We start from the raw sequence: 22,793 nt of genomic DNA, 5'->3' as shown, positions 1-22,793 counted from the left end.
TATAGGTATTTGTGAAAAAATATACATTATATTATTAGTTGAGATCTCAACAACTTAAAAATATCTTTTCTTTTGCTGAGATTGATATATATATATATATAATAGTGTAAAGGTTTGATATTCAGACACCTTATGATGTAAATATTACACTGATTACGTTTTACTATATCTTATAACTTCTTCTATACATTTGATTGTTATTGAATTTTTTCTATTTAAAAATAAATAAATATATATAGGTACACAAGTAAAGACTACAGACTTTATAAATATACATCAACATATATATATTCAATATTGTCTCCTATTATTTAGCCATTTAAATAGGCATATTTATGGGTCTTACCTTATATATAATAAGTTTTATTATATATTATATTTATATATTTATCATCATCTGCATCGTTATATATTGTTGCCGAATATTTCTAAACCTTATACCTATTATAATTTATAATATAATCATTGAATATTTTGTTTATCAACAGTATCTATATAGTACCTATATAATATGTTCCAAAAGTTGTCGTCTACCCAAAAGTCCTTTTATTTGTATCTACTATCTATATATAATATATATATGTATATGTACAGCTTCATAACACGAAGGTACCTATATAACTTACGTCATAACAATTTTGACGCAGAATACAAGCAATTTGTGCGCTGTCGCAGTTATCGCCTAAAAAACGTAATCGCGTTTATTGTCCCCATATACATAGCACATAATCCACATGATTTGATCAAACACTTTTTCAATGTTCATTACACGCTGCAGCGTGATATGATGTCTGCGTATCATATGCATCGCGATTCATTGACGGACGCCGAGAAAAATCGGGGCGATCATCGCGCGGAGGACGGCGGCGCGCGCGACGTCGTTGGCGGCCGCGGCAAACATGGTAGGCGATATGGCGGCGCCCGGCGATTGGTCGACGGCCGGTCACGTGCGGGGCGTGCCTTCCGGCGTTGTTTTCCCCTCTACCCGTTGACGGTGACGATCGCGGCGCGCACCGGCCCCGACGGCCGTCGTCACCGCCGCCGCCGCCGCCGCGCGTCAGTATGCCCAAAACGGTGTTCCGAGTGTGTTTGTATGTGTGAGCGTGTGTGTGTGCGTGCGCGCCGCCCGTAGGTATATCGTACCATATGATCGCAGGGAATGAAAAAATCGTCTCGTCATTCGTCGTTCGTTTAGTGTCGAGTGTTGTTGACCGGATCACCGTCGTGATACGCAGATAATACGGCTCATCGGACCGCTGCGCGCGCGTGCAAATTTTCGTCGACCAACGTGTTTCGTTTGTTTCGATCGCGTTTGATATTTTGATAATCGTCATTGCCCGTATGCGATACATTTCTTTTTACACCCGTTTCGCCGGTTTTTTTTTTCGTCATAAAGTTCGTCGGACAGCCTACTGTCCCCTCGCCCGTATTCCGATCACCGTCGTCGTCATCTAACTCCATACGGTTTTTATATACCAACCGCCCTCCGGTGTATAAACCGTACGTATTAAACAGTGTACGGTGTATTGGATGCGCCAACGATGAATTCGTTTCTCACGCACAACACACTGCCGTACCATCAACCGACGCAGATGCACCAGATGATGATGGCGGAGCCCAAGTACTCGCCGCCGGACGACTACGGCAACATGCAGAACTACATGGGTTCCCCCGACTTCTTCGGCAGCCCTCACCATCAGCATCACCATCACCAACATCAGCACCATCACCCCTCTCATCATGCCAATCACCTGAGCCAACACACTCAACACATCGGCGGTGGTGGCGGTGGCGGCGGCGGCGGCGGCGGTGGTGGAGGCGGTGGAACTAGTGGCGGCGGTGGCCACCAACAAGTGCAGGCGAGCGGTGGCGTCGGTGTCGGTAGCTCGAACGTGCTCGGAGCAAGCGGCGGCAGTGGCAGCGGTGGCCACTATCAGGGACACTATCAGCAACAGATCCAGGCCATGTACCCCAGCCCGGGCCAGACTCCGTCGTACTACACCAGCGCGGCTTCCAATTACGGCGCGTACCAGATGCACCACGGTGGCCAAATGCCGCTCGAGGCGCAACAACCGCCGGCCGCTCTGATGCACAACGCCGCGGCGCAGCAGTGCCAGGGCGGCAGCATAATACCGTCCGGGGCCGGCGGCGGCCTGCAGGCGGTGGCCATCAACGCGGTAATGTCGCACGACATCAAGGACGACTCGTCGCCGTCGCCGCTGCCTTGCCACCTGCAGCCAAGCCCGTCGTCGTCCAACCACATGTCCAACAACCCACTGGACGGGTCGTGCTCCGACGACATGGACGACTGCAACACGGACACGGACGAGATGATGATGACCACGGTCAACGGGTCGCCGATCATGATGGACGACAGCGAGTCGTCGGACCGGGTCATCTATCCGTGGATGAAGAAGAACCACGTGGCCGGAATGCGTAAGTCCATACACATATACTTATATAAGCAGATTGACATCTTTAACTCTTACAACTTACATTAGTATACCTACATACCTACCGGCTATACCTATAGAATACATACGACTTGACCATAATTTTAAGGATTTCGAATCGAATCGGTCAACGCGTCTCTATATTTACATAAGAATGTTGTCTGTGGCAATACGTGTATGCGTGTGTGTTGTACACAATTGTTACACATATCACAAATACGCAGTTCGCCAAATGACTCTTTTTCAAGTTCGACGTCTTAGTGCGCGTTTATTGACATGATACAACAATCGTATATTGTAATATAATTATATGTAACAAACGATATCATTATTTGTCATGTGTTTTTGGTATTGAAATATATACCTATTTGCGCCGTCTCATCAATACCGCCGTCGTTATTATAACAAGTATTGATTGTATATATATATATATATAATGTCACCCGTAACTTAATTTTCAGTCGTGATTCGTACTTAAACGCAGTACACAGTTTTTGGGGGCGCGATATCGATATTTTGTTATTATCATGCGTCTACTATACGTATATAATATGCTATACTTAAGACTTACCTATGTAGTTATTTTATAGGATATTTATGTGAATCCCGAACCATTACTCAGAAATCGGTCACTTCGTCAGCAAAATATCATAACACTCGTAAGTTTTAACTTTTAAGTCGTAATAATAACCTCTACATTATACAATAATGCTCTTACACAGAATTACGCTATAATCTTATGTTTATATTAAATATATCTCAATCGTATATTTGTTGAATATATTATTAGGTATATTGTTCTCAGTCCTAATAATAATATCTATCGATCAATATACCTATGTATAATATATGATACGTTTTTGCTTATGTAATATGTTATATATAAATATTTCAAAGTTACAACATTGACCGCTTTATATAATATGTATACCAGGTACCTGTTCCTATATATATATAATATACCTGCACCACTATACATTGGTTCCTGATGCATAGTACCTATATAATATGATATATAACAATATGTTTAATATCTATGTATAGTCCGCGAAATATGTGTGTTGTAAAAGGTCAGACGTATTTTTTTCTCACTCAATAATACGTCCCATATCATGCAGTGCGTGTGCATTTATGTGCGAATACTGAGATACGTATACGCGTATGTCCATTGATACGTCATGTTCATTCATGGCGTTCTATTTTTTAGCGGTAGTTTTTCGTCATTGATGCGCGTCTTCGGGACCTACCTGCTCATATATATATATATATATTAGGGTATTCGCAATGTCCTGTTGACAAGTCGTAATACAATTGAATTGTGGTTTGAGAGGTTTGAATTTAATAGATCACGTATCCCGATTATATAATATTCTTAACCTTATAAACGTCATTGACGTGTATAGCATCTCACCAATGCATTATTATGTTTATTTAACAAAAAAAGGCAATATAAACCGCCGTAACAAATTGAACAATACACACATACCGCTACAACAGCGAAGCATTATGATCTATATATTATGTTTTGGCCATTTCTCAAAAACGGATTTGGCCACTGTCCACACAAGACACCGTGAAAACATCTTATGCGCAAAAAAAAACATTTTTTTCTCCTCTATTATATTATCTAAATACGACTTCCTGTATGCGATATCTTTGTATGTAGACAAAACATAACAATAATTCACATTTTTTTTTCCGGAAACCAAAATATGTATGTACTAGATATTGTCTTACTCACGCAGTTTCATATAGGCATATGATATATAATATTAAATACTGAATAGTTTTCGTTGTGCTATATATATATGGTTATATGGATATATAACCACTAAAATAATAATATTTATATTTTGGACAACGATTAACAACGAATCACAACTATATGGTTCTTTATTTAAAATACAAAACTTCATCATAGTGGAAAATATATTTCGATATCGACTTCTCGTGGGATAATCGTATTACTATAATATAGATTTTTTAGATCAATAAAGCCAATGATCTGGACGTTTTATTGTTTGGTAGGCGCCACGTAACGATAAAATATAGATATAGGTACCCTATATTATAAATTATAATACCTCGAATTTTCTATAATCGCGGAGAGAATAACAATATTGTATCGTATATAAACGCATATACACTCGACAAACTGTGTCCGAAGAGAGCCGTTGTCGTAATAGCTATAATATAATAATACGTTGTAGACGCGTATAGTGTATAATATGAGATAGAGGCAACGAGATAAGGCGATCGGATAAGGAACAAATGAAACGGTATTATTCAAATTATTTCGTGTGTGTATGTGTGTATAATATATATATATAGGTAGTTTTATATTGCTCTTAACGTGGTTGCCCCTGACCCCTTGTCTTCCTTGAGACGCGGCAATTATACCGATCCAAGAGAACATATTCTACTATATCTATTTATGTGTATATGGACAAAAGTGTTTAGAGGGATTTGTAAGCATCATTGCTATAGCAACTCCAAGACAACATTTGTTGTTTTTTTAATAAATTATCTGATAAGCAATCAATAGAAGTGATTATTAACCTATCCTTATAGATTAGATACATAATATACAGATTATAAATAAAATAAAATAATACTATAGGTATTTACAATTTTTAACGTAAGTTTATATTATCGAAAAATAAATATATTGCTTCCGTGTTTGTTAAGTGCGTATTGGATTAAGGTAGAGTTAGTCAAGACTTTTCATTCTTTGGTATATTTTAGGCATTTGGTCACAACGTGGTTGATTGTATACGATTTCCCTTACAAGTGTCGCATGTAGAGGTCGGTTCTTTGATGATTGGTAATGTGGGAGGAGTGATGGGTTATAGATTCATGTGTGTCTTATTCTGACTCTGGTGATTATTATACCGAAGTGGTCTCTTTTTCTAAAATTAAGAATAAATTTCAATTTTGATATTAATCATTTTATATTTCTAAATTTATTTGTAAGAAGAATTTTATTCAAATTTTTCTTTCGTGGTTCCATTGTTTTGTGTAGGTCGTAAGAGATCGTATTGAGTGTCAATGAGGTAAATTGTAAGACGACATTGTGTGTATATAATATAAATAATATATTATGTGTTGTTATGAAACGGCAAAAGTATATGCATGTAAACGTTTAATATTATAGACTTCTATAATCGACATGCATACATTATATTATACTTATATAGTATTTCGTTATATAAAGTATTTGTATGATAATTAATAAGTGAATAACTAAATAACCATAAATATTTGTATAATAATAATTATAATATTATACATAATACGCCGTGTGATACAGTGTGCCTATCGAAAATCGATATATACGATATATCATACCTATAAAGTATAAGATATACCTACCTACGACGAAAATCCGTCGACCGTCGACACACGTGACATTGACGGAAATTTTTCGCACGCACTTGACCGTTCCTCCGTGTTTAGAGACATTGCGACCGCCCCCCGAAACCGCCGAGTCATCATGTTAGTTTCACGCGATTGTCTATATATCACGTTTATAATATAATATGTACTCGTTTGTTTGTCGGCACTTCGTAGTCGATCGTCAACTGAGTAGGTATCGCTCGCGCGCGTGCGTGTGCGCTGTTCACTGTATAATATTATGCTGCAGGGTTAAATTATATTGCAAGTAGTATTGTAAAATTATTGAAACTATGTGTATCGACTGGGCAACTGACGTGTTAGTCACCATCTTATATTTATGGGGTGAAAGGGGGGAAGGTATCACATGGTTTGATTTTACCTGTAACTCAACACATTATAAGTTCTTATATAGTGGGTACCTATAGGTATATTGGTAGGTATATGCATAAGTTAATTGGCAATTATAATATGAATAATATAATTATACACAGTGACTATAAAATCCTTAGATGACTGCGCCGTTGCCATAATATTATCACGCCCCTGAAATAATAATGATACAGTTGATAGCAGTTGAAATTGCCAGCTTTAAAATTATCAAAATAATATAATAATGAAAAAAAGCAACCAACAATAATATTATTGTGCAAAAACGAATATAACCATTTATGAAGTTTTTCCTCAAGATAATAAAATGTCAATAAGACAGTGCCTACACATAATTTATATCCATTCCTTTCAGGATTGTGATTATTTTGTGTATTACCTACCCGATATAGGTATGACGCCGTTCAGTATGACTACATGAACAGTTTATAAAACCCTGACTTCCTGATACAATGTTGACAGTTTCGTGCAAATAGTTTTTGGTAATAACATATTTCAATACTAAATTATAATATCCATACAATCACATAGGTATCAGACAACTGTAGACTTTATTAGTGACAATGTTATATTAAAGTGTATACATCATTCTATCCTACATTCACACATTCCAGTTCGGTTCATTTTCATTCACAGTTCAATTCTAGAAATATATAGCGTGCCACTACAAGTTGTGTACCTGCAGTTGAACAAGTAAACGAACAAAAATAATTAACTTTGTATGAAGATATTTAAGTTTTATCGAGAGTTTAGTTAGTTAAAAATGCATGTCAATCCAAACGAAGCGCTTCTTTTAAAAATACCTATATAGCTCGATATGTATATATTAATTTTTTTATTATAATATAACCATTGTCATAATCGATTGCCCTGCTTAAAATATCTTAAATAAATAAACCTATACTTGCTTTTTTAAATAATCTCATTAATTTTAATTATTTAAACATTTTTTTATGTATACTTCTGTTTAATATTATTAAATATTGTTATCTATATGCATCGTAGGGGTAGTCTTATACTTATACGTAAGATAAATAATAATATAATAATAATAAGTATGTGCATTAAAAAGTTTTATTTTACAAAGTGAATGACTACAACCACATCATAATTTTTTAATTATGAAATGTCAAATTAAAGAGACCATTTTATGCAATATTTTTGTATTATCATAGTGTGAAAAAGCCATTTTCATTTCATTTCATGAACAACTTTTCATGAAAAAATAGATATAACGAAATGACTATAGTATATTATATACATAGACGGATAGACGTAGGTCGCACGATGTCTGATGATAATACAAGCGTATACCTACCTATCCTAGTATCCTAATATTATGTACCTCTTTATACGTAGTGCGCGTTCCATAGTGTATGCGATATTTGACCTTCGATTTATTATATTATGTTTCATACTTTCGTTTCGGATTGGTTGTAACTTATAATATTCAGCAGCACTGCAGCTAGCACATATTGCAATTACTGCAACATCAGTACACTCATAAGACGACGCAGAAGTTATAGTTTATTCGCTGCATTACGCGTTAAGTGCTATATCACGAATATTTATAAACAAAGTTTCATATAAATACGAGATACGTAGACACTTGTATTATTATTGCTTCCTTTATTGACCTACTTATCAACAATTGTATTATACTTTACCTAATTATCCGGAACACGATCGTTATTTTAGTTGTTATGCACAATGGTGTAGTTTTAAGGGAGGTTGTAACGTTAAATAATAATGAACGAGGTAATTTACGTTAAATTTGATAAGTAATTTATTATTTAATTAATTGATTTTACGTTGTTTTATTGAAAATTGAAAATGTATTAATAATAGTTATAATTTACTTATTAGGTAACTAGATATTGTTTTTAAATTAATATTTTAATTATTTCACTGACATAATAGTACATAACAATATTCGAAGATATAATATTCAACAATTCAATTAGTAATAATTAATGTAATCAATGACGATTCTCGTGGCACATTATTTTTAACTCTAACTACCTGTGATTTTTAACTTCTCTAATTAATTTTTATTTCATATTTTTTGTCAACAAATATTCATATATTATTTATTTTTTTATTAGTCTACTTTAAATCAATTTTTTTTTTGACAGATACAAATTCACGCATACATTGCCACACATTTTATCATATTTGACTTTGACTGTAGCAAATACCGACTAAATGATTTGATTTAATTAGTCCAACTCGTATTATACTGATTTAAAATGAAATGTATAGTAACAGGTAATTTAATTTCACTTAAAAAATCCATACAATTAATTAAATTGATTAATATTATTATACAATCCTCATAATCTACTAAGATTTGATTATAATTAAATGGTTTTCTTTCGTTGACATTGTATACACTATTCAGACAAAATATCAAAATTATAGATAAAACTATTATTACATTTCCTCTAATTGTATATAATATATTATATGTATAAATTATAACACATCTATATGCACGTACATATAGGAATTTCTCGTGTGAATAATGGTAATAGTGTAGTACACTGTACGTCAATGCGGTGAGTATGAAATAGTCAGCGATTGTCGAACTATTGCTGCACAATAAAATAATGCAATTAAAATGTAGATATAACCTATACAACACGCGCACTGTTTATATTTAGGTATAGATGTTTATATTATAATATGATATGCAGTATGCACTACTGTTATGTTATTAAAATACTGCAGTGGCAATGACCGCTAAAATGGAAAGTTGTGTTTACGTATTATTATAATAAGGTGTTGAACGTTTTGAATTAAAATTATTGACCGGCACACAATACAATACATGCATTATTACGTGGTTTTTAATTATTTTCGAAAACCTTTTCGTGCATTTTATTTATCGTTTAGGAGTGATACGGAGAGTTGCAGAAAGATAGAATTATAATAATATGGTCTTGTAGGTCAGTGACCATACGAGTATAATACCATTCACGATGAAACTGATAAATAATTATAAATAGTATGCCGTAATCCTGAATATTATATTAAACTGTGAATATTAATTGTTTATATAATAAAATCATGCACATTTTATAAATATTGTTATAACTTGTGGTACAAACAAATATAATGTACATCTGTTTAAAAATTGCGATATAGGTACCTATATAAGGCAGCCTAATGCCTATTAAGGCTATACAATATATACAAAATATCAATTAGCAATATAAGTTTGTATATTTTAATTCACCATTACTGATCGCCGACAATTTAACCAATCTTAAACATGACTCAACTATCAAATGTTTGTACAGTTTATATGATAATATATAGTTTTTATACAGTACATAAATAAATGCATAACATTAAGAAAAAATGTTTTTATCTGAGGTACCTACACATTTTAAATATAAATTATTCTTATTTGAATAGGATATGCTGATAAGTGATCCGTAGTCGCTAAGGGCAACATTTCAAGATTAAATAAATTAAAAAAACATCTCACAGAGGTCCAAAGTTTGAAATGGAGATGTAAACTTAATAAAAGGGTTTATAATAATTGTATAGTTAAATATATCAATGTAAATGTAAATTATAAGAATTTATCAAAATTATATTATAGGTATGCACTTCATAAATAACATATATTATGGTAATATACTGAGCATTGATATAAATATTCAGGATAATTAACCTAAATATGCCTAACCCCCCACTTTTTTTTTATTAATACAATTTTTATAATCTGTTATAAATCTGAATTCGAACAAGTAGTTTTCGATTTATTAAAACATATTTATGGTAAGGATAAAGTCTTTAAAAATTATTTTATGAACATATAAGATGTAATGTAATATTGAATCTATAGTATTTTGTATGCCCTAACTATTCTTAATAATAATAACACTTTAATAGATTAATATTAATAACAATAATTATTTTTAAATCACCATGGCCACTGTTTTCCAAACCTATTTGCATAAACCAATAATTATCCTTATTTCTGTACATCATGTGAATAACTGTGTTAATAACTCGAAAACTATCAATTCGAATTTTTATTTAGATACTTACATCAAAAGTCACAAAAACGTATTTGCCGAGTAATTTAAAGTGAAAAATTAAGGTTCTCGTTAAAATATGGAACTTAGTATCACCACAGGACCATCATTAAATAGCACAAAAAATGGCTTTCAAGTATATTATTTATAATTTCTAAACAAAAAATTTTGAATAACTGTTTTAACGATTAAAGAAAAAATGAATGGACATTATAATATATATATATGTGTGTGTGTGTATGTATGTAATTATAGGTATAAATAAAAATATTCAGTGATAATATAAGTAAATCGAGTCATACGTCAAAATGTGAGAAATATCACAACGATATTCTAATTAAATCAACGAGTTTCATTATTGGAGTTATAAAAACTTTCAATTAATTACTCTAATTTATTTAAGTAACTTGTATATTAACTAATAATAATCAATAATCATAAATAGTTAAGTAAAACATTTTGCAAATGCATCTATTACATTATTTGAGCTTTATATTAAACTGCATTAAGGGCTACGATGTTAGATGTTATATACTCGTATAATGTTCTTATATGTATTTATATAAGTATTTAGATTTTAGGTATATATTCAGTAACACTATTATAATGTCATATTTGATATAAACACTGTATAATGTTTATAATAATTATTAAATATATATATAATATATATAGATAATTGTATTTATTTTAAAATAAGTAGTATTGTGTGAAATAGTAAATATAATAGTATGTCCTTAATCCTTTTATTAGTACTTGTTAAAACTTTAAATCTTTATTTTTTCATATATTAAGAAAATGTCATACAAATCGAACAACAATAACTGCCGTTAGTTTATCTACATAAAGTGTTGTTTATATAATATATTATATGCATTATATATATTATATTAGCTATATATATAATATGTTAATGTAAATGTAGATAATATGGTGTTTGTCAATCTCTGTCATTGAATATTTTAATTTCTCGACATCGTCATCGGTAAATGGCATGCAATAATGGATGATGCCGTGTCGGCATTACAGTGATAGGTAATTATAGATGGTCTTATCGCGGAAAGATAGTACGCGCGACTGCTGCTACAGTGGCAATGGTGGTGAAGGATGTTTCCGCGATCACGATTATCCATAAATCATTTTGAGCGATCGATAAAATCTTTCGCGAGCATCCGATTCGGATTTCTTACGGCATTCATTAGATCTCCAAGGATTTATTTTACTAAACCGTACGAAAAATATTATATTTACTTAAATAATTGTTTAGGCGCAATACGCCCCGTAAAATTATACTTCGACACGAGTCTTTGAAACTAAAACTGTCACGGTGACGGACACATGATGGTACATCGTCAGTATAATATGTAATAGCTAGGTTAAATGACATATACGAGTACATAATATACGCGCGAGATGCACCTGAAATCGGTGCAACGAAATAATATATGCGTTTGAATATTTTTAGAAACCGTATTTTCCATTATATGTTTCTATGTATACTCACTAATACAGCAATAATATATTGTAAACCGGAACGTTGACCGCCCGCGATTCCGATGATCTATATACTCACGTATATGATTAACAATCTATACTCAATTGTATGCCTTTAAGACTTAACATATTATTATTTACACTAACGCTACTGTATATATATATATATATATTTGTAGTCACATATGCGTGACCTGAGGGTTATCTGCAATGGTGTAGCCTACTGCGCGTGTATACGGCTGAGATTATTATTACAAAACTATAACATATTTTATTTTCAGCGTCCTTTCTCCGCGACGCTGTATTTTACAGGAATTTCTTTTAAGCCGTGTATCACGTGGCTTAAATTTATCGGGCTTCTGCACTATCTCTCACTCGAATATTGCACTGTATAAAACATATAATATATTATATATTAAACGTATACACGCGGCCCGCGGGTTTTCTCTCGCGCGCGATTCCTATATCTATACAATATATATCATACATTTGAGTATTTTTATTTTTATTTTTTTTTTTTTTTATTCTGCTCTTCTCTCGTAGGACCTGCAGGCGCTTTGTGGCCTTTTCCTTGTGCAGTTTTCATTCACGACACGTATTTGATTAATGGTTCAACGGGGTCAGGAGCATCTGCCGTTATACATCCGGACAAGGATGGGTGTGGTGTAGGGGGTGTACCGGGGAATATACAATATACAGGGCGCGCGCGATAGACAGAGAATGTGTGTGTGACGAGTAGCGTGCGGCGGGAAACCCGCGGCGGACCGTACACGGTAAAAAGCCAAAACCTTTGTGCGCCCTTTTTCGAACCCCGTCGGAATATTGTCGAAAATTTAGCTAGTGACATGTCCTTTGAACGCTCGCGCCATGCCGCCGCAGCCATCGGCGTGTCCGCGAGAATACATTACACCCTAGGGACGGCTACACACATGCACACGAACACATACACACATACACGCAAACACACGCACGCGCACACGTCCATTTGTATAAAGCTACTGTTCCTTATTCGCGTACGTTTTCCTCTTTCCCCCCTTTTTTTTATACGTGCCAACGGGTTTCACACAACGTTGACACGTCAAAAGATTTTATTTTTTCATTCTCCTTTTTTAGAAAAAAAAATATAAAAAAGTGCGTATACCTACCTGGTATGATAATAGTATATATACGCTATACAAAATTCGCACGTATATACCTTAAGGATTAGCTATAAAACGTCGTGGTCGAAAATCATATCGTTTTTATGAAAAAAGTAGATATACCGAAAATGTTCAAACATTTATGTTTAATCTGTGTTATATGTGATTATGTACACTTTTAATGTTTTATTTCAATATATATTTTGATTTATTTCGTTTCTCATGAATAATAAATATCTATAATTTATGTAATTTATCCTAAATCCTTAAATAGTAAATATAACAACATCAGATGATGGTAGGACACGATAATAATATGTACCTATATTATATTACCCCAAGCCGAGTAATGCCACAATATCTATATATTGACATCCACTTTCTTCATTGATGTTTACCGACAAACATCGGGAAGCCACATTTTTTCAGCCAAAAAGTATTTAGCTGCAATCACCATTAACGCTCCAACAAAAAGTAACTTTTACACTAATAATTAAATTGAAATATTTATTAATTACAATACTTTATTGGATAATCATATTTCTTCATTTTTAAATAGGTTAAAATGTTAGCTAGATTTTGTTTTTAAATTTAAATTATATATCGTTTGTACACAGTAAGTTTTTGATATCAATAATTGTTTCATATATAAGTTTTCTTTAAAATAATTCTGCTCGAAATTATTTTTACTACTACACTTGTAAGACAAAAATAATAAACCTTTTTTAATTTGTAAGCAACGAGGCGTTTCCTGTAGGGCGTTTTTGCTATATATATACGCCCTCTCAAGGGAACGCCTCAAAGCCGTATTTTCACTACCTTCAATTTTGTTTTTACGTTGGTGTAAATTATTGATAATTAAATATTTTACCTTAAATATTTGAAGTTGTGTTCTAACAGTTTACGTTTAAGAAACAACTTAATCGTAGCCCTAGATGTGTTTATAATTAAGTTAACGCAAAAAATTGAAAATAAACCAAGGGAATATAATATTATAAATAAACTTTTAACCAAATGTCTCGTAAAAAATTCGTAAAATATAAAATATAATATTATATAATGGTATTCGGTGAATAATAGATATCGACCCTCGTGTCGAAGATAAGGATTAAGGGATAACACATGTGCAGTAGATATCGGTTGCCATAACCTGCAAACGTGATGCAAGCCTTATATTAGTAAGTACATTAGGATATATATATACTTTGGCGATACTCGTGTGATAGATTAATATCGACATTAATTTTGTCATCTTCTAAGTACCTGTAAATTATCAATGACGAATGGGCCGGTTGCTGCAGGGGGCAAGTGGCGGCGGTGGCGAGACGATAAGATGTAGATGTTGATAAATTACAAGGGGCTGTGTGACTATAATATAATATATACTTACTGTGTATAAAGTACTATAAACACAACGACAAGTGTCATGCATGTAGTTTCTATACGGCGACTGTGGTCGTGCGAGTCGTGCGTGTAAGTATTAATATATATATATACCTATATTATACAACAATAATAATAATAAACGTATAGGACCCATAGGAGTCATAGGACATAAATCGCACGCAATTCAATGATACATAACGATAATAATAATAATAACATATACACAAACATAATATTATAATAATGTATAGATATAAACTATATAGGTACGCGTATCGATCACGTCCAAGAGACGTCGCGTACAATAATAGTCGTCGTCTCGATGTGTCCTTCGGCGTACATTAATTTTTTTACACAGCATCACACGCACATATACGTCGAATCCCCATAAATATCGTTGTGCGGCACACATATACGTATACATATATGTATACATTGTCCGTGACCCTCCCGTGCAGTATATCACAATCAAAATAATAATAATAATATGTATAAGAACACGCCGTTATTAATAACGCGTGTATAATATATACAACGATAATATTATATACATTAAACGGCCTCATATCGTCGCGGCAACAGGGGAAGTCTCGTCGTATACATAATATCACCTATACACGGGTGTCGTAGTGTGTGCTTGTGCGATGTTAAGTAGGTGCTTATCGTACGGTCTGTCGAACGCATGTACACACACACACACATATACATATATATCACATCAGTTATAATAATATAAACGGGGACGTATATTAATATGTATATGCATATACACATAATATATATAGGTAATATTATATATATATACGCGCGTATAATAATGGCCACACACTCGTGTCGATGCGTGTGTTGCATGATGTGCGGTGCAGTATCGTCTCGGGATTCTTCGAGGGCGGCGTGTACAAGACCGTGTAAAACGCGCTAACGACAATGGCAAGCGATTTATAATTTTCGGACCGCGCGACCTCACCCGGCGAACGCGCGCGGACCGCCGCTGCAGCCCGCGAGATTAATATCGTTCGACAGGGCGGTCTCATTGTGCCCCTTAATGATCGTACACATACATACGTGTATAATATATCCCACACGAACGCTGCAGCACCAGCGCAGGTTTATACTCCCAAAACACCCATTACAGAGGTCACGTAAATTACGTATAGGCAGGTATGGGTAGGTGTGTATGCGCGCGTGTGTGTGTGTGTGTGGTTGTCGTTGTATTATGTATAGATGATGTATATACACCTATTATATATTTACTGCGCATATCAAGCACTGCTGCAGACGAGCTCTATTCATTGCTAATTTGAACATCTTTAGACCGCTATTGATATGTACGCGCACTCCTCTCACGTATATAGTGTACGGCGTATACATTTATTATATATGTGTTTATACACACAACAGTATTATACTGATGCTGCAACGACACGGCCAAGCTCATTTGTATCCGCCGAAGGCATAATATTAAGTACAAACACACACACACACACTCGCACAACGACCACCGGTGGTCCTCTTCGGCTCACACTGGTCGACAGTCGTACGCAACACGCACACGCGGCACCGGCTGTTTTATTATATTCCTCGATATGTAGGTATATTATAGATAGGTCCTTGTAAGTCCTTCAGATAATAGTAGTTCCCGCGTGCACGTGATAATATCGTACTATTAAGTCATTTGATCGACACGAACTTTTTTTAAAACGTATTTTTGATTGATAAAATTGGTTGTTATAGTTATTCCACATTCATTAAAAAATAACATCATAGTTCATAAAAATTATATCATAGAAATTCTTGTCCTGTAGACTAACGCGAGTAATGCACTAAAGCGGTGTATCACATTTGTCGGGACCATATACAAATTCATCATGTAGATGCGTCGTGTATACGGTTAAAGAATAGTCGGAAATGTTACAGAGTATATTTTTATGAATTATTTGTTATTAAAATATTAATCATTATTAGAAAATCGCTTCGCTTTGCATCCCGATCCGCACGAATCGTGTATTCGCATTATTCTCTGTTAGGTATTGTATCATTTCGGTCAAAAAATTAATTTTATACAGAATTTGTGATAGGTTCACTTATTTTATTCCGTTTGTCCATTATTTTATAATATATATATATATATATATTTACTAATCCTAATAGATACCTATATAATAGTACCAAATTATTACGACATTTCGGGACTTGTTCTTTTTAGCGAATTTATTTAAAGATGTCTAATAAAAGCTTACTAACTGATAAAATTATTTGAACACGTTTGTGTACTATGAATTAATTTAGTTTAACGAAAAACTTACAAATAAGCGTAGTATAACTCAATAGCTCACAAAACGTGCAGAGTTTACACACAAGCCGTATTGTAAACAGTAATAGTCGAAGGGCGCTGCTCGAAAAAGTTTTGTAAACGCGCCCGAAGGATTATTTTATTATATTATTTAGGATTTTTTTTATTAATTTTTCAACAGAGTGTATATTGTATACAACAACCAGCTGACGTTTAATCAATAGCCGGTAATCAAATTACGGGAATCAAACATTGTACTCGAGCACCGCCCCAATGCTGCAGTGATGATTATATTATTTTCATTCGTGTAAAACCGTATATGAAAACGCCCAAAATCAACAATAATTTACGACTTTCTCAATTTTGCCCTAAATAAAAATCAAGCCTAAATTTTAATCGTAATCGTTTGAGATAGGGTTTTGAAATTTTTAGATATCACGGTATCTAAATATTTAGTTTTCAAATGTTACTCACGACTATAAAGGTGACTTCACGCTCCTTATACTATTAGGCTTATAGGATATGTTAAGTTAGATGAATCAAATAATTTGGCGTGATGTTTGGCTAAATCTTTTAGTTAATAATAATGGTTATCACAATGATATAACATTAGGTACATAACATTATTCCACTTCTCAAAAAGTAGAATCTAATAAATTCTACTAAATAATGGTATGCGTTAAACCAGTTACTATACTTATCAATATAAGTTAGTCCATAAATACAAATATTTAAATAATAACTTAAACAATAAACATATTAAAAAAATCACCAAACACTGTAAATCAACTTTCACGTTATTATGATCACCTAAGTATTTTCAGTAAATATACTAAATATTATATTGGTATAATAAAATATAGTCATACATAAATGCCATAAATCGATCAATCGCCGAAATAGTTGCAACTTGTTAATCATTTAATATATACCAGTATTACAATACACCAATATTTTATACCATTAGCCGTATCTTTGGCACATTCTTCTTAAAGTTAGATTTATTTTATGTAAAATATACACAAATACACAATATATAAGTATATATTATTTTGTTAGTATTCGAGTTTTGGGAAAAGTTCTGCTAGGAAATTTTTTTTTTAATACATGATGACTTTTAGACTTCTATTTTTAAATTGCATAACACAACACAGCAGTGCATATATCAATGCTTCGAGATGAGCCATCATAAGTGATGCATATATACCTATCCTATCTATTCTTCGTGATAATACTATTATATAATGTTATTGGTAATCATAAAATATAGTTACGCGTATAAGAATCAATATATTTTTCAAAAGCTATTGCGTGTTTAAATGAAAACAAATTATAAAGGTATAAAAAATTAGAAATTAGAAAGTGACCGATAATATCGGGTTGTCAAAGAGTAATATTGTTATTTATAGTATATAATATATTGTATACGATTTCAGTTTGGAATTTAAATACTTAAAATTTCATTTTTATTTGGAAAAAGCATATCGTATAAGAATCGTAACATTTAAAAAATGTAAATATAATATATAATTATAACTTGTACACATACACTCATTAGTGTAATATGTAAACCGAAAACATTCGAGAAAAGAAATCCCATAAATCTTCTAATTGGAAGGTAAATGTTGAATCGTAATAATAATACAATTTTCTCGTATATTATACATAGCTGTTAGATAAATGACTATCCTATTATAGATTTATATCATATGGGTGTTAACACAACACTTTTTCGATGCTATATATATATTGTGTATTTTGTATATATAGGTAGTAGGTACCTATACCGTTGCGCAACAGTCAATATATTTTATAAGCCCGACGACTGCGGCGGCCCCTAAAGCTATGATAAAATAATATAATATGTAGATGTGATTTTTTTTTTTTATTTTCACCAATAGATGTTTTGCGCGCTACAACACACACACACACACACGCGCGCGCGCAAACTAGCACACGATCTTAACGAGCTGCAAGGCCGTCGTTGTCACTGAAGTGCGTTCCTTTATATACATAATAATATACTTAAAGATATATATCTGTATACTGTACAGTATGTTTTTGTGTAATAGAAAAGTTGATGTCGAACAACAAACACACACACGCGCTCGCGTGTAATACTTTAAGTGTGTATATTGTATAAAGGTAATAATAATAATAATAATATTAATACACACACATACACGCCACATAGCCAGAATATAACGGCAGCAGAAGCAGCTATTCGTCGTCGGGTGACCCGGCAACGTCGAAAAACGCACCCGAGACGGCGGCATAAATTATTATTATATACGGCGCGCATACTGCTCCGGCAACGTTCCCCCATTTAAGGACCGCCGCCGCCGTAACCACCACGCCCTTGTCCGCCGACCGAACATGGCTCCGGCATTTCAATAATAATAATAATAATAATAATGGGAGAAATATTTCGAAATTAAACGTTCGGGCACAGAAAGACGCCACCGCTCAATAATATTATCATATATGTATTATCCATTAAAATGACAGTGTGTACCAATTTTTAATTATAAATACATATATACCTAGCTATTTACACGCTCAATGTTATTGACACAATAATATGCGTACAACAACAATTAACAATTGATAATTAATAAAAAATAGTTTCTATAAACGAAAGAACCGTTTAAACATCATCATTTATGCTTTCTATTTTAATTTTTAAACTTTTCTACGAGGAAAACAAACGCATTGTTCGCATTAATAATTGTATTAACCAAAAAAATCAAGAAGTTACGATTTTGTCTGTCAAAATAAATCAATAAAGTTAAATATTTTTTCTATTTTATATCTTTCATAGGACTAGCGTAAGGCAAATAAATTCGTTTTTATGAGAGATGTGAACCAAAAAAGTTCAGGAACTATATACTTCCTGAAATTATTTATTATATTTACAAGAAAATAAATTAGACTTGACTAATAATATGAAAGCTTACATCTCAGGACGAACTGCAAATACTCATAATCTACCGTGTCATTCAAACTCGCTTAATTCCTATAAATGATACATGTAAACACTATAAACTGTCGTTCGAATCGCATTGTTAACCACTCTACCCCCTCTTGACAACTCATCCGTATACCACTCATCGTCTCGTTCACACCACGAAACGGTAATAGTTTTATAATAAAAGCGTGAAAAATGATATGCACACGACGATATTAGTATTCCATTAAGAATTTATATGAAAACGAGCCAACATCGCGATAACGTCATATAGTATACATTCAAGTGTACTACCTACACCCCCGTCACAGTGTAATCTTTCGATCTTTTAATAGTGTTTATACGTGTTGTTTATGTATTACGGCATAGGTATTCATTACTGATGACTTATATAAGACCTGTTTTTTTCTGATTTCAGCGAACGGCGCGTACCAGCCGGTGGACGTGAAGAGACAAAGGACCGCGTACACCAGGTATCAGGTGCTGGAGCTGGAGAAGGAGTTTCATTTCAACAAATACCTGACCCGTAGGCGGAGGATCGAGATCGCTCATTCGTTGGTGTTGTCCGAGCGGCAGATCAAGATATGGTTCCAGAACCGGCGAATGAAGTACAAAAAGGACAACCATCTGCCCAACACAAAAAACGTGCGCCGGAAAAACGGAAGCACGCAACCGGCGGGCAAAAAGTCCCGGGCCAAAAACAACAACAACAATAACAACAATAGCAACAACAACAACAACAACAACCATCAGCAGCCGCTGTGCTCGCCGCCCGGGTTGAAAATCGATTCACACGACATGTCGCCGCAACAACAACCCGAGTTGAGGTTACAACAGCAGAGTGATACCGGGTCGACGTCGCTGATGGCCGCCATAATACCGTCGTCGTCGACGTCTTCGTCTTCGTCGTCATCTGCCGCCGCTTCGGTCGCCGGACACAACAATCCGGCCGCCGCTATGCAGCAACAACTTCATCAACAACAACAACAACAACAACAACTCCAGCAGCAGCAACAGCAACAGTTACAACACTGTCTGAACCACCGGCCAACGCACCTGTCTCAGCACCTACAGCAACAGCAACAGGGTTTGGCCATCGGAGTCGGCGCCGGTGAGTACGGCCTCACTCAGCTATAACGGCACGTTTGCAGATCGTGAGCCCGTTTTCCAAGGTATAAGTTACTTGACATAAAATGAAAATGTAAGAAAAAACCGTAAAATCCAAAAAAAAAAAAAAATACGAAGTGGTCACCGCGTTATGATCGATATAGATACTATATTTTGACCTATCATTTATATACATATAATATATACTGCAGACATTTTCACTTCTTCAGACATTTTATACATATAATATGAGATTCTTCTATACGGGCTGTTTTCCCCGCAGTCCGATTGGTTATGCCATACGCATCACCCCATAGGATCCAAGTCCCTGATTATTGTTCGATTTTTCCATACTATAATATATCGTCTGCAATTATTATCGAGAACGTGACGATTAATATGTTATTATGTCTGCAGACTTTCGACAAACGCATTTTATTGCGTATGATTCGAGCCTGTGGGTACACAGATTTACTAAAAAAATAGATATTTTGATTATGAGAAGAATAATATTCCTATAGTGTATAGTAATGTGTACTCGTGTCTGATAAGTGCTTATTGAAATCTTCTGGCGAAATCATTTTCGACGCACGGTAGATATAAATTGGTTAAAATGTTTATATTTATGGAAAAAAATGTTATTTAATATTAGTGTCACTTATATTTAGATCTTTTTTTGTCCAATCGTTTTGTTTTCGTTACGGTAAAAAGATTCTATATATAATATATATATATATATACATGAATAAATTATATAATTTATAATATAGACAACATTATTTGTATACAATTCATATATATATATGAGAAATATAAAATATGTGAAGAATAAAATTATATACAGCTCATTTGTAAAATTTAAAAATATTGTATACTATATAAAGAACGTATTATAATTATTATCATTATTATTATTATTATTTTTTTTTTTTGTAATCTTAATATGTATATAAAATATAAATCACGAAAACACAAGCTCATTTATTAATTGACCTATAAAATATAATATATAATAGGTATTACTACTTTATTATAATATTCACATGTCTACTGTAATATGTAAATGTTTTTCCATGACTATATTATATAAACTATAAATGAAAAGCTATTTTTTGTTTTATCGTTGTCGTCGATTGATGTTAGAATGTCTTTTTCTTTTTTTGTATATTCAAAGAAAAAGAAAATATTTTTAACTTGTGTATTATACCTATAAACTATGTATAATATATTATTGTATACTTTAAAAGTCGCTACATATATTTTCAACCTTAATTGTTTTAAAATATGTATTTATTTTATTTTCGTTTTTCCTTCATCATACACGCATGTCATACTTGTTATACTGAGTCTGACGAATGACGATAAGTTTCGGTATAGTGAACAGTGCTATTATTATACATACTGTGTAATGATGTAAGTATATTATAAATTATTATTCAAACAAAAAATAATACGAATAATATGGAGAAAAGCAAATCAAAATATAAACCGTCATTGAAACAAATGGGTTTTTATTTTTCTAGAATCTAGTAGGTATTGGTACATTAACTGCCTGATAGTCGGGGCAGTGCCCGTACCCGTGTATACTGTTGATAATATTATGTGGGTACCTACTACCTAGAATACACATAAAAATAAGTTAATAGCGAGATAATTATATAATAATACTGTTTAATATTTTCATTAAAACAATAATGAGAGTTTTAAAGATATTATAAATTATGCAAAGTGTAAATCTAAAAATAAAACTCAATCAAACTGATATTTATAGGTCAACGAGCACTGTAGAGGACCTACTTCGATTAACCCATATATATTATATATTTTATCAATTTTTAATTAATATTAGGTTAAGTACCTACATTTTAAAGAATAATAGCGTGTAAGTGCCTAGAGACTAATTGAGCTTATCTTAAAAGTTAGGTTAGATGTTCCCGTATTCGTTCTAAAAATAATTTTTAAAAAATTCTTCACTCAAATACGAATAATTCATAATATATGGGTTGGTACATAATTATTGCAATTTCGCAAAATTACCTTATATTATTATTGCGCCATAAAAACATACCTACATAATAATACCTTCGTGGTTTGGCGCATTCTCGGTAGTGTGCCCTCCTC

The 22,793-nt window shown here is 33.2% G+C and overlaps 1 protein-coding gene across 2 annotated transcripts; it reads left to right on the top strand.

Moving 5' to 3' along the window:
* Positions 1–1,052: 1,052 nt before the first annotated feature.
* Positions 1,053–21,648, top strand: LOC132920993 (homeobox protein Hox-A4-like). Of its 2 annotated transcripts, XM_060983774.1 has the most exons (3): positions 1,053–2,436; positions 3,044–3,112; positions 19,984–21,648. In XM_060983774.1, the coding sequence occupies exons 1-3, from the start codon at positions 1,542–1,544 to the stop codon at positions 20,700–20,702; spliced, it is 1,683 nt and encodes a 560-aa protein (XP_060839757.1). In that variant the 5' UTR covers positions 1,053–1,541; the 3' UTR covers positions 20,703–21,648. The 2 variants fall into 2 exon arrangements, with proteins under 2 accessions (XP_060839757.1, XP_060839758.1); XM_060983775.1 differs by lacking the exon at positions 3,044–3,112 and having other exon boundaries at positions 1,054–2,436; positions 19,984–21,643.
* Positions 21,649–22,793: the final 1,145 nt, after the last annotated feature.

Source organism: Rhopalosiphum padi, chromosome 2 (genome assembly GCF_020882245.1).
Source record: "Rhopalosiphum padi isolate XX-2018 chromosome 2, ASM2088224v1, whole genome shotgun sequence".
Taxonomy (NCBI): Eukaryota; Metazoa; Arthropoda; class Insecta; order Hemiptera; family Aphididae; genus Rhopalosiphum; species Rhopalosiphum padi.
The sequence above is the reverse complement of the archived record's forward strand: the minus strand, read 5'-3'. Positions and strand labels throughout refer to the sequence as shown.

Excerpts from the sequence above, each read along its gene's own strand:
- LOC132920993 (XM_060983774.1), top strand. The coding sequence starts at position 1,542 with ATGAATTCGTTTCTCACGCACAACACACTGCCGTACCATCAACCGACG. Across the intron at positions 2,437-3,043 it reads GAACCACGTGGCCGGAATGC|GATATTTATGTGAATCCCGA; the intron begins GTAAGTCCATAC and ends GTTATTTTATAG. Across the intron at positions 3,113-19,983 it reads AGCAAAATATCATAACACTC|CGAACGGCGCGTACCAGCCG; the intron begins GTAAGTTTTAAC and ends TTCTGATTTCAG.